Source organism: Prionailurus viverrinus, chromosome E1 (assembly GCF_022837055.1).
Source record: "Prionailurus viverrinus isolate Anna chromosome E1, UM_Priviv_1.0, whole genome shotgun sequence".
NCBI classification, from domain to species: Eukaryota; Metazoa; Chordata; class Mammalia; order Carnivora; family Felidae; genus Prionailurus; species Prionailurus viverrinus.
In genome coordinates, this window is record NC_062574.1 from 52,894,814 (window position 1) to 52,908,081 (window position 13,268).

The 13,268-nt window shown below is 47.1% G+C and overlaps 1 protein-coding gene across 2 annotated transcripts in view; it reads left to right on the forward strand.

The window, feature by feature from the left end:
* TBCD (tubulin folding cofactor D) overlaps window positions 1-13,268 on the forward strand; it is a 159,283-nt gene that overhangs the window by 8,172 nt on the left and 137,843 nt on the right. For both annotated transcript variants that reach the window (XM_047832076.1, XM_047832075.1), the window contains exons 3-7: window positions 1,116-1,213; window positions 2,285-2,386; window positions 4,965-5,111; window positions 7,286-7,341; window positions 10,510-10,642. In XM_047832076.1, the coding sequence (XP_047688032.1) occupies window positions 1,116-1,213; window positions 2,285-2,386; window positions 4,965-5,111; window positions 7,286-7,341; window positions 10,510-10,642 (536 nt within the window). The remainder of the gene's footprint in view (window positions 1-1,115; window positions 1,214-2,284; window positions 2,387-4,964; window positions 5,112-7,285; window positions 7,342-10,509; window positions 10,643-13,268) is intronic.

The window sequence follows — 13,268 nt, forward strand, 5'->3', positions numbered from 1 at the left end:
AGCGGACTTAGCCTCCTTGAACCTCTGTCTCTGCTCTGCGTCCCCACGCCCTGTACTGAGTTCTGCATGTCACCTCCTGGCAGACAGCCTGGGCAGCTGTGGATCCCAGTCCATTTGTTTCCTTGAACTGCCTGTTCCAGTGTCGCTGAATATGTATTTGTCATATATTTGTCTAGTTTTCTAATTTTTGGTGGTAGGGCAATTCTGTATGAGTTATTCCTTTCTAACTGGAAGCAGAAATCTTTTATTCTGCCTTATTACATTGGTTAGAATGTGATTATCACTAAATCATAGTAGTTGTAGGAGGTATCTTCTATAAAGCACAATAGTAGATACTGGTTTGACGTAGAATAATTCTTAAATATAAGAATATTTCTCTTGCATTAAAATTCAGAAATTTTTAAAAATGTTTACTTAATTTACTTTTGAAAGAGTGCTTACGCGCATGCTTGTGTGTACTCATACAAGTTGGGGAGGGGCAGGGAGGGAGGCATAGAATCTGAATCAGGCTCCAGGCTCTCAGCTGTCAGCACATAGCCTGACACGGGGCTCAAACCCACTAATCGTGAGATCATGACCTGAGCTGAAGTTGGATGCTTAACCAACTGAACCACCCAGGCACTCCTCTAATTTTATTTTAAGTAGACTTTACATCCAGTGTGGAGCCCTTCTGCATTTTAAAAGCAAGGATGAATGTTGTGAATATTGTATTCATTCTGTGCCCTTTTAGAAACTGTTAAGATAAAAATGTTTTTCGGGGCTCCTGGGTGGCTCATTTGACCATCTGACTCTTGATTTTGGCTCAGGTCATGATCCCAGGGTCATGGGATTGAGCCCCACGGCAGGCTCTGTGCTGTTCCTGGAGTCTCCTTAAGATTCTCTTTCTTCTTCTCACTCCCTTTCTCCTTCACCACCACCCGTGCTTGCCTGTGTGCTGTCTCTCTAAAAAAAAAAAAAATGTTTTCTTTTGCTCTATTGATACTCGGATTACACAGGTTTACTAATACTGAACCACTCTTACATTTGTAAATCTGTTTTTTCTTCTGGCATTTTGTTTCAATATCATACTAATGTTGAATTTTGTAGTAAATATTTTGCGTATGTTTTTTTCCTAGAATGGATGATGAATTTGTTGTTGGATATAGTACAAGATAAGACATCTCCAGCTGACCTCATACATCTGGCTTTTAAATTTCTTTACATCATCACCAAGGTAACATTTACGTAGCACTTTATAGCGGACAGAATACTTATGTACTTGGTTCAGAAATTACCTTCCAAATGTTATTTTTCAGGAAAGATGGTTCTCACACATAAATTGTGGGTTTCTTTTTTTTTTTTTTTTTTTTTTTTTTTTTTTTTTACCACATCTGGGGAATCAGATGTTAGTGATAGTGGTTCTGGGGTCCTTTGGCTGAAACCACGTCTGAGATATTTAGCGTCTCGCAGTTGAATAGATCAAGCACTACCTAGGTAGAAAGGACATGGGGAGGGGCAGAGAGGAAGGGGAAGGGGAGAGAGAGCCAACTAATTCAGAAAGTCTCTTACAAGGAGAAAGTGGACAAGCGTGGTGAAAATGGAAGTGCTTCTCAAACTTTAATGTGCAGATGAATTTCCTGGGCATTTTGTTAACAATGCAGATTCTGAGTAGGCAGGTCTGAGGTGGGGCCTGATAATCGGTATTCTTGCAGACTCCAGGTGATGTGTGGGTACTGGCCTACAGACTTAACCAGTTGCAGTTTTGACCACGGGAGTGACTCAGAGCCATCTGGGGGTGGGTTTTGGGGGGCTACTCGGTGGAGCAGTGCCCTTGGCCAGTGAGAGAGCTCCATGGGGGGGCTGCCCTGTGCGTACTCGTCTGTGGTCTGCCGGCTCAACAGGTAGAGCGCAGGGTCTCTCCTGAACGAGGAGCACCATTGCATTTGTGGAAGCCATAATGAACTTGGGGACCTTTGAGGTTTTCGAGGACTTATTCCTCATAAGTGTTACAGGCCGATTGTATAAACAATGTAGAGGGAAAACTTTTTAGTTTGTAGCATATCTGTGTTTCTGGTGAAGCACATTTGATATTTGTTTGTCAAGGGGGGCCAGAACATGTGAATGGATGATGTAAGAAGCAAAGATAGCCGTGTTTACTTACCAAGTTGTATCACTGTGATGTGACACAATTCTCTGATCACTGGGTGGAGTAGGTGGTGATCTTTGATGATAGAAGAAAAAGATAATTTTGTTACTTTCTGTGTTTTCTAATTATGTAGTAATTCAATGTCTTTTTATCTGGTAGGTTCGAGGATATAAAACATTTCTTCGTTTATTTCCTCATGAAGTGGCTGATGTACAACCTGTTTTAGATATGTTTACAAATCAAAATCCTAGAGACCATGAAGTGAGTGTCATTTTCTCCTCCTTTTCACTCCCTGCCCTCTCCCTCCTCTCTTCCCTTGTTTGCTCCACTCCTTACTGGCAGCTGTATCCTCCTGTTTCCTTCAGTTTTATGTTATGCTGTTTTGTGTCCCTCTCTCTCTTTTCTTTATTCTTTTGGCTTTCTCTTTTTTTATATGTTACTTTAAGCTATTTCCTTAAAAAAAAAAAAAAAAGTTTATTTTGAGAGAGAGTGAGTAAGGGAGAGGGGAGAGAGAGAGAGGGTGAGAGAATCCAAAGCAGGTTCCACGCTCCGCAGGAAGCCAGACATGGGGCTCAATCCCATGACTGTGCGATCACGGCCTGAGCCAGCATCGAGTCAGATGCTTCACTGACTGAGCCACCCAGGTGCCCTAAATTATTTCCTTTTATTTTTTTATTTTACTATTTTATTTATTTATTTATTTTTAAAAAAGTTTTACTTATTTTTGAGAGAGAGGGAAAGAGAGAATCCCAAGTAGGCTCCATGCTCACCATGGAGCCCGATGCGGGGCTCGATCTCACAACTGTGAGATCGTGACCTGAGCCGATAGCAAGAATTGGACGCTTAACCAACTGAGCCACTCAGGCACCCCAAATTATTTCCTTTTAAAATATGTCTTTATAAAGAAAAAAAAATATGCTTATATTCAGTGTGGTGAAAAGTATGTCAACCATCTAGATTTTTAAACTTGAAATATAATTATGTTGGGGGTCCCTAGGACCACCCTCAGGTTTGATGATTCCCTAAGACCACTGTAGGACTCCACAGGTAGTTGTTCTTATGGTTGTGACTGGTTCGTAGCAAACCCAGCAAAGGGAAAAGGCATATGGGGTGAAGTCTGGAGGAAACCAGGAGCAAGCTCCAGTCTTCTCTCAGGTCACACAGGGCACTTGTCATTCCCCCAGCACTGAGTCGTGTGTTGCCCATGTGAATGTCATAGAGACCAGTGTGCAGGAATTTTCTTGGGGTTGGTTACGTGGGTACTCTGCCAAACATGGACTGAAATTCCAAACTCCCAAAAGGAAAGCGAGTTTCAACATAAACCACATGGTTTATACAGGTAGTCCAAGCACAGAGAGTCCCCCTTCCCTGGGAATGCTGGGAAGCCTCCCGAAGTTCAGGTTCCTAGCTGCCCAAGGATGGCTAGCCTTGTTCGCAGGTCTCTCCAGGGAATCAGGTTGCTGTGGGAGTGTCCTTACGCACGGAGCACACGGTTCACAACTGCATCACCCAGGGAGCTGTTTCTGAACGTGCCCAATCTCAGCTTAGATGTAGGGGAGCATTTCCCCAGCTCCCCGAAGGAATTGTTCCAGGGCCAAAGTGGAATCTTGTTTTATTGACTACCTAAAATAAGGGTACTCCTATTTATTTATTTATTTTAATTTTATTTTTTTAAATTTACATCCACATTAGTTAGCACATAGTGCAACAATGACTTCAGGAGTAGATTCCTTAGTGCCCCTGACCCATTTATCCCATCCCCCCTCCCACAACCCTTCCTGTAACCCTCAGTTTGTTCTCCATATTTATGAGTCTCTTCTGTTTTGTCCCCTTCCCTGTTTTTATATTATTTTTGTTTCCCTTCCCTTATGTTCGTCTGTTTTGTCTCTTAAAGTCCTCATATGAGTGAAGTCATGTGATTTTTGTCTTTCTCTGACTAATTTCACTTAGCATAATACCCTCCAGTTCCATCCACGTAGTTGCAAATGGCAAGATTTCATTGTTTTTGATTGCTGAGTAATAGTCCATTGTATGTATATACCACATCTTCTTTATCCATTCATCCGTGGATGGACATTTGGGCTCTTTCCATACTTTGGCTATTGTTGATAGTGCTGCTATAAACATGGGGGTGCATGTGCCCCTTTGAAACAGCACACCTGTATCCCGTGTATAAATGCCTGGTAGTGCAATTGTTGGGTCGTAGGGTAGTTCTATTTTTAGTTTTTTGAGGAACCTCCATACTGTTTTCCAGACTGGCTGCACCAGCTTGCATTTCCACCAACAATGCAAAAGAGATCCTTTTTCTCTGCATCCTCGCCAACGTCTGTTGTTGTCTGAGTTAATGTTAGCCATTCTGACAGGTGTAAGGTGGTATTGCATTGTGGTTTTGATTTGTATTTCCCTGATGATGAGTGATGTTGAGCATTTTTTTCAGGGGCACTCCTCTTTAAACTGGAATTTGAGAATAGTTTTCTTTATTCTTAAGTGTTTTGCTTTTTTATCTGTTTACACTTTCTTAAAAGGCTGAATGTGTGCTGAAGGGTGCCAGTGATGAGAAGCCATCGTACTGATGTATCATGATTTTTCTTTGTTCATTTTGCTATTTCTTTTGTCTGCTGAAGTAGCCAGCTAAGTTTGTATGACAGAGGGTGTGTGTGGTGGGGTGGGGTATGGGAGGGGCTCACGATGGGGTGCGCTCCAGGCTCTGGGGTGACAGCATCTGAAGGGACTGTGGTTGCATTGTGTGGGCAGGGAGGGCAGTAGGACTGTGAGTGGGGCATGCGGGTTACCTCTGTGCTTGAAACAGGAGTCATTTTACTTTGATTTAACTTCTTAGACTTGGGAGACTCGCTACATGCTTTTACTGTGGCTCTCCGTGACCTGCCTGATCCCTTTTGATTTTTCTCGCCTCGATGGGAACCTCGTCGCTCCACCTGGGCAGATTCGAATGTCCACAATGGACCGTATTCTCGAAGTAGCAGAGGTAAGCGTGATCCTGCAAGTAGCTAGCTGCTAATTAGCATTCTTTTCCATTCTCATGCTGTCTTGATATTAGAGTTTAACTAGGTACACTTTTGACATTTATATTTCTTCAAGTGCTGTTACTCTTGCAGTGAGGTAAAATTCCATTTCGTAATTTATTTAGAAAGTATAATTCACATAGGAGTAAGGATGAATTAGAGCGAATTTCATTGTTTTGTAGGTAGTGCAAATACTACTCCGTTAAGCGTAGTAATGACGTACAAGAGATTTCAGAGGGCAGTTGTAAGAGAAAATGAAGGTCAATTTTAGATATAATTTTTAATTTTTAACCTTATATAAATAATACATGATCAATCTAGAAAAACTAGAAAATAAAGCAAAGCAAGAAAGGTGTTAAAGCAGAATCTCTCAAATTCTGGTACCAACAGATAATGACACTTGTATATGTTTTCAGACTTTTTCTGAAACAAATGTTATGCGTATAGATAAATTATCGCATTACCCTGAATTTGAGTGGTTATAGACAAATTATTGCATTACCCTGAATTTGGGTGGTTTAGCACAACACACATTTATCATCTCACAGTTTGTGTGGGTCAGGAATATGGACGTGACTATGCAGGGCGATCTGCGTCAGGGTTCAGCAAGGCTCACCTGGAGCAGGGTCTGCGTCCGTGCTCTCAGGACTGTTGGCAGAAGCCAGACCATCGAGGGTGTTGGACCAAGGGCTCTAGTGCTTTGTTGGCTGTTTCTTGCCATGTGACATCACCCCCCCCCCCCCCCCCCCCCGTCCCCCAAAACGTGGCAGCATGTTCTCCAAGCTGGCAAGGGGCAGGGTCTGCTAGCGAGACGGAAGTCACGATAACGTGTCACCAAGTCACAAAAGTGACGTCCCACCCCTTTCCAACTTCTCTTGTTGGAGACATGTCAGTGTGTTACAGTTCACACAGGAAGGATTATACTGGGTGTGAGCACCAGCGGGCGAGCTTGTTGAGCACCTGCTGTGTGCCAGACACTGTTCTAATCATCTTTAGTATACGGATCCATGTAATCCTAGTTGATGAGGTAGTTTACTCTTTTTTTTTTTAAATTCGATTTTAAAGATTTAAAATTTTTTTTATTTTTAAGTAATCTTTACGCCCAACGTGGGCTTGAACCCACAGCCTTGAGATCCAGAGTCACACGCTACACTGACTGAGCCAGCCAGGCGCCCCAGCAGTTAACTCGTTTTATCCTCGTTTTATCCTCGTTTTACTGAGTGGGCATCAGTCGAGAAAAATAAGTAACTTAGCTGGTTCAATTTCTCATAAACGGTGGGTCCAAATGGGAAGTCAGGCAGTTTGGCTCCTCCCCGTGCTCCACGCCCCCACGCTGCAGAGTGCCCTTGCTGTCCGTGCTTAGCGAGCCGCTGCTTCCCTGGGAGTGTGTGCTCAGTGTCCCACCAGTGAGCAGACGTTTTCTCGTAACCTCTAAGGGGAAAGGTGCTCTGCCATGCCCCGGCTTTTAGCCTGTTCTCGTACGGACGGACATTTAGATGGTCTCCAGCTGTGTTCTGTGAGAGGTGGGGTGATGAGGAGCCACTTCACACACCTCTGTGTACCCGTCTCGTATGTGGCACTGCCGGGTGAGCAGCAGTCCACTTCTAGAGGTTTGGCCCCGGGTATGCGATTGTCCCCCAGAAAACAGGTCTTTTGTGTATCATTTGGGACAAAGTTAGTTGAGATGAGAACTGGAAACTTTTTGAGGCGGGCCTCCAAAGAACAGGTCGTCGCTTGTTTTAACCCTGGGTGCTCTTCTGTCTGAGCGGGGCCTCCTGGTTCTGCATGTAACACACCTGCAGGTCCCGAGTGTGCTTCCTGGACTCTGTGATTCTTTGTTACAGTCGGGTGACACGTATGGGTTTCATTTTTGTGCTGTTTTTGCACGTGTGTGTTTGAAGGAGTGTGGCCACACGCCGTGTGCAGTGGGGTGCCTGCCTGTTGGGCTCCTGGCAGCTGCTGGCAACTGTGGTTTGAGTTTAGGGGGGGCTTGTGCAGCTTCGGAATTTGGCCTCTGCCTAGAAGCTTCGCCAGCCTGGGTTCTCTGGAGGCTGCTGCGTGTGGGACTGGCTGGTGAGCGGGTCCCGGAGATTTGTATTTTGTGTGTAACGGTGCCCGTCCTCGATCCTTTCTTTAGACCTACTTGGTTGTCAGCGACAAGGCCCGAGATGCTGCTGCTGTCCTCGTGTCCAAGTAAGTACCTGTTGGCCCCTCCCAGCTGTGTTGTTGATGTGTGGCTGGTGTGTTCAGAGAGGTTTTGTCTTACGTACTCTTCTGTGTTCCCTGTGTGTCTGTGTTACCTGGGAGGAGGTCTCTGGGCTGATGGGCCTGGGGAAGTCTTTCCTACTGCCCAATACTTGTCTCTTTCTTTGAGGGAGCATTGACACTGTTTGGGTGGAGGAGACCTCTGAACCTGATGGTGCTGGCTAGGGGCTCATGGAGGTCAGCTGATGGGCCCATCCACAGAGCACAGATTCACAACAGGTGGGGCAGGGCTCACCTTTGGGGTGGTGGCCGTTAGATGAGTCTTTAAAGGTCACCCGGCAGTTAACAACGCTGTGGTTTATGGAGATCGTGATATTGATTGGATCATTGCGGCTTAGGGTAAAAATCCCCAAACGTTCTCTGTTGACTAAAAATCAGGCTGTGCCTGAGGCAGGTAAAGATGAGCTGTGATGAGCTGGGTGAGATGACCCTAACAGCAAGCCTGGCTGCTCTGAAGATCCCCAGCGATGTGCATGAGGGCTGTGTAAACTTGTGTCACGAGATGTGAGAACCGAAGGAAGCAGTTTTTCTAAATTAATCTTTTGTGGCCTAAAATAAGTGCATGGAGTAAATAAATTAGAAAATTTGGCTTTCCCCTTTCTACATTTGTGAAAGTTGAAAATGGGTCTAAAACCTTCTGGCTGTTTTGATTGGGAAAACGGGCAACACCTCACTCAGGGTCCCCTTACGCTTAGGTGTATGCCATGACCTTCTTCCCCAAAGTGGGAGGAGAAACCCTTAGTCTGTAGGGCAGTGGGGTGTGGGATGAGGGATTTGTGCAGGTGCCTGGCGCGCTGTAGGGCAGGGCTTGAAGAGAACAGCTGACTGCAGGAGTGAGGGGCAAACATGTGAGCCCCCGGTGTCGCTTCACCTGGGGGAGGGTGATACTCACTGGACAGAGGTTTCTCGTTAAAAAAGTTTCTTTTTAATTGTAAGAATAATCCTGTGTCTTGGAAAATAAAAGTATAAGGCATAAAATCCACATGTACCTTCATCTCCCAGAGATGTGACTGCTTTTGCCTGTTGTCCTGCTGTCTGTCTGTGTGTCCTGTCCCTGGGCATGTGGGCACCCACGCTTGTCGTACCGGGTGCCAGCAGCTGGGCCTGGAGCTTCATCCCGTCTTCTTCCAAAACGCGATTATGATGTGAACACATTGCTGTTTCTGCAGTCCCCGGTGGGACACGTAGACTTACTATTTTTTTTTTTTTTCAACGTTTTTATTTATTTTTGGGACAGAGAGAGACAGAGCATGAACGGGGGAGGGGCAGAGAGAGAGGGAGACACAGAATCGGAAACAGGCTCCAGGCTCCGAGCCATCAGCCCAGAGCCTGACGCGGGGCTCGAACTCGTGGACCGCGAGATCGTGACCTGGCTGAAGTCGGACGCTTAATCGACTGCGCCACCCAGGCGCCCCTAGACTTACTATTTTTTATTACCAGCAGTACTGAGGGTTTGATAGAGGTTTTTTTTTTAAAGTTTATTTATTTTGAGAGAGAGAGAGAGAGAGCGAGCACAGGAGCATCAGCGTGAGGGAGGTGGGGAGAGCAGAGAGAGAGGATCCCACGCAGGCTCTGCACTGTCAGCACAGAGCCCGACGCGGGGCCCGAACCCACGAACCATGAGATTATAACTCCAGCCGAAATCAAAAGTCAGATGCTCAACCAGCTGAGCTGCCCAGGTACCCTGAGGGTCTGGTAGAGTTATGTTGCCCTTGACTTTGTGGAGCATTGTGTTTGTAGGGGCTGGGGAGGTGAAACCCTCAACCTTTGTTCCCTCCCTGATGTCCTCCAGGAAAGGTGACCTGGGGACAGATCCAACCACTTGGTGGGACTCTGCTGCACCATCTAGTGGTCAGGATGAGTACATGTTTCACATAGTGGAGGCTGGTTTTCAGCACATTAAAAATGCTCTGGCCATTTTGCCAGGTGGTGGCTACATCCTGGTGCTGTGTAGCCAGCTTCTCAAGAGTGTTCTAGAATGGGCGGTGCTGTAACTGCATGGCTGAGCATCTTCTCATACACCCGGCAGTGGCTCTTCTGAGGGAAGAGAGGGCTCTGAGGTGGGAGGGCTTCTAGTTGGGACAGGAGATTCCTGCAGGGATGCTGAGGTAGGTGTCGGGACCACACTGAGCGCTGCTCTGAGGTGAGCCATGACCCGGTGTGACATGAGGAAGAAATGGGCCAGAACGTCGCAAAGCAGGTTTGCACAGCATAAGTGCAGAGCCCCCCAAGTGTGTTCTGTGGGGGGCATCTGGAGGGACTGTGAAGTCCTACCTCCTGATGCTTTCTGGTCCCATGTCTCCTTGAGAGGCTGCTCATCTCCAGCTGTCTCTTCATGTTTTCTGCTTGTTTCTTGTGTTCTGCCCCCAGAGTGGAAGCTGCCCTAGCAGAGTGTGGGCTTAACCTGAGCCCCTTTTCAGATAGCTGAGGGCCTGGCATGTGGACTGGCTAGAGAGGAGTAAAGGGGGCCCAGGCTTTGGTGTGGGGCTTGGGGCTGGCTGCCAGCTCAGACCAGGTGTGTTAGCGGCAGGTCCAGTATGTGCTGTCTGAGCAGATGTGGGCTCTGCATGGGGCTGTGCGGTATTGGGTGGAGGGGTGGGGAAGGAAGACCCATGGCAGATGCAGGGGGAGAGGGCCTTGGGCCTGCTGCTGGGCCAGACCTCGCCGTATGGGGGTACTGTGTCCCGAGGTGAAGGGATGGAGTTGGGCCAAGGAAAGGGAAGGGCTGAGTAGTAGGTGTTGGGGGGGTTCCTGGGCAGTGATGGTGACAGGTCAAGGTGGTCCTGTAGTGTATGGGGCCTCAGGATGAGTGGGGACCCAGGAGGGACGAGATGGGGGTGGTAGGGCCTGTGTCTGACCTCAGAGAGGTCATGTTGGGGAATGACGTCCTAAGGGCCATGGTCTGGGAGGTGTCTTGGTGTTTTAGATTCGAGAGTGTCCTAGAGTGTGTGTCATGAAAGGAGGACATAATGCACATTACAGATGACAGACGTCCTGGCTTGGAGGGCCATCTCAGGGGGAGGATGTGGTGGGCCAGAAAGAGGTGAGCTCTCTTCAGTTGGGGCCTTGGTTGAACTGTCTGTTTCCTTCTGGCAGGTTTGTTACACGGCCTGATGTCAAGCAGAAGAAGATGGCAGGTTTCCTGGACTGGAGCCTGCACACTTTGACTCGCTCCTCCTTCCAGACCATCGAGGGGGTCATTGCCATGGATGGCACGCTGCAGGCCCTGGTAAACACTGCCCCAGGGGAGGGGACAAGTTCTCTTCACTTTTGATTCTGTTCTGAAGTAGCTTGAGCATAGTAAGAGATAGTGAACCCCCATGGACAGTACTGCCCTTTATAACCCGGGGTTGTCCTTGCATTGTCAGCAAAGGGCTTTCTGTTCCAGGGAAGGAGATGGCCTGAGCCAGCCTGCTGCATCACCACCAGGGGGCAGCAGTGTCCACAGAGCTGGGGCCGGGAGGTGGGCAGGGAGGTGGGCAGGGCGTGCCCTCCTTGGGTTTCCTGCTGTGTAATTGTGTTATGGAGTATAATTATCGAATCAGCTCTGATGAAATAAGGCAGGTGATTTCACGTTTGGTTTTGTTCAGATACTCAGGGTGTTTGTGACAAGCGTGTTATATACAAAACCTGGCCCCCACCCCCAGTGCCCTGGTTGGTGCCCTCCCTGCCACCCTTCTCCACTTCCTGCTTCACCTGTCTGTAACGTTGCCTTTTCTAGTGCTAGTGAGGAGGACAGTCCCCAGAAAAGGGGAGGCCGCCCAGGCCCTGGAGCTATCCTCCTGTCCTCATGGTCCTTGGGCGTTGCTGGGCCCGTGCCCGCTCTCTGCTCTTTACCCGCCGCGGGTGAGACTTGGTTCTTGGCCTCATTTCTGAAGCTGTAGAATCCTGTGGCCCACTTTCCCGAGAGCAGGGCACTTTGGATTGTGTTTTAAATGGAGGTGTTTGGACCCATGACTCAGTGTGATGTCATTTTCTTGGGTGTTGTCCTGTGTGCTTTCCTTGGCTGTCTCAGGTTGGGACAAGGTGTAGGGAGCCATGAGGGCCGGTGGAAAGTGGGGCTGACGGTGTTATCACCCAAGGGCGTGGGCACAGGATGTGGGAGGAGAGGAGATAACAGTGGGGTCTGCCTCAGGGGCCCAGGGAAAGCCCTTTTCTCACTGCACACCCTGCCCTGGGCACACAGGGCATGGACTGCCTGGCCTCTCTCAGGAATTTCCTTGGCATCTGTTTCTGTCCACATTGCTGTTGTCTTCACGAAGGACAGCCTTTCAAATGATGAGACTATTTCAAGACATTTTATAAAGAAACCTGGAAAAATAAAACATTTTCCAAATTCCTGTAGTCTGTTGAGGTGCTATTTTTTTTTTTTTTTTTTTTTTTTTTTTTTAATGTTTATTGGGACCCCTGGGTGAGTCAGTTAAGTGTCCCACTTTGGCTCAGGTCATGATCTCACAGTTTGTGAGTTTGAGCTCCACATTGGACACGCCCACCTCTGGTCCCCCTCCCTTCCCCCCCCACTCGTTTTCTCTCTCTCTCTCTCTCTCTCTCTCTCAAAAATAAACAGTAAAAGTTTTTTTATTTTGAGAGAGAGAGAGAAACGTGAGAAGGGCAGACAGAGAGAGGGAGAGAGAGAATCCCAAGCAGGTTCCACGCTGTCAGCGCAGAGCGGGATGTGGGGCTCGAACCCACGAACTGTGAGATCATGACCTGAGCTGAAACCAAGAGTTGGACGCTCAATCAAGTGAGCCACCCAGGTGCCCCTACGTTTTTTCTTTTTTTTTTTTTTTTGAGTGACGTGTTGTTTTTTAAGCTTTCTTTCAGTCTATAAATGAATGTGATATGTTGTATGATACTTTAAAAAAAAATATTGAGATATAAAGCACATAAGTACTTTGCTTTTTTAAAGTGTATATTCAGTGATTATTTTGTGTATGCACAAGGTCGGACACCCATCACAACTATCCAATTCCAGAATTCTCATCACCCTTAAAGGAAAACTCACACCCATTAGCAGTCACTCCCCATTCATCTCTGCAGCCATTAATCTAGTTTCTATTCCTGGATTTGCTCATTCTGGATATTTTATATAAGTGGAGTTGTACATGTGACCTTCTGTCACTGGCTTCTTTGACTTAGCATCATGTTTTCAAGGTTTACCCACGTTGTACCTGGTGTCACTAATTCATTCTCTTTATGGCCAGATAATATTCCATCGTATGGGTGTTCTTATTACGGATAACGCTAACCTGAACTTTTGTAAAAGTCTTTGTTTGAGCATATGTTTTCAGTTCCCTTGGGTACATAACTAGTTTTGTTTTTTTTTTTTCTAGTTTAACAATTTCAGTATTTTTCTGTGTTTTTGAAGTCTTACTTTTTCTCATGGCCGCATACTTATCATGTTGCTGAGACATGGGGTATCAGCTTGTGCCCTCAGGTGGCGCTCACTCCAGCTGTGTGTGGAGGTGGTGCTTAAAAAGGGTTTTATTGGGATTTTCGCTGTAATTGCTATGAAGGGAGTCTGTGCAGGGAGGAGCTGGCCTGCAGGGTCCCGGGCGGGGAAGGGGATCGGAGGGGGAGGTGCACGGCTCACCTGTGTGTCTGTGAGGCTTTTGTTGCCTGAATCCTGGGGCGGGGGGCAGTGTGCATTTATGTTTTAGGTAATTTCGGTGGAGGAGGAGTGATGGGGTAGAGATGGTTTATTTGAAGGTTTAGGTGTAAGTAGGTTCCTTAATTTTTTGCCGTGAGTCATGTTGAGAAGTCTTAGGCCACGAGAAACAATTGGAAGGTCTGACAGAATGTAGCTGGAACCTGTCAGTCCACTGTGGCCTGCAGGGCAGAATGCTAGACCCGCC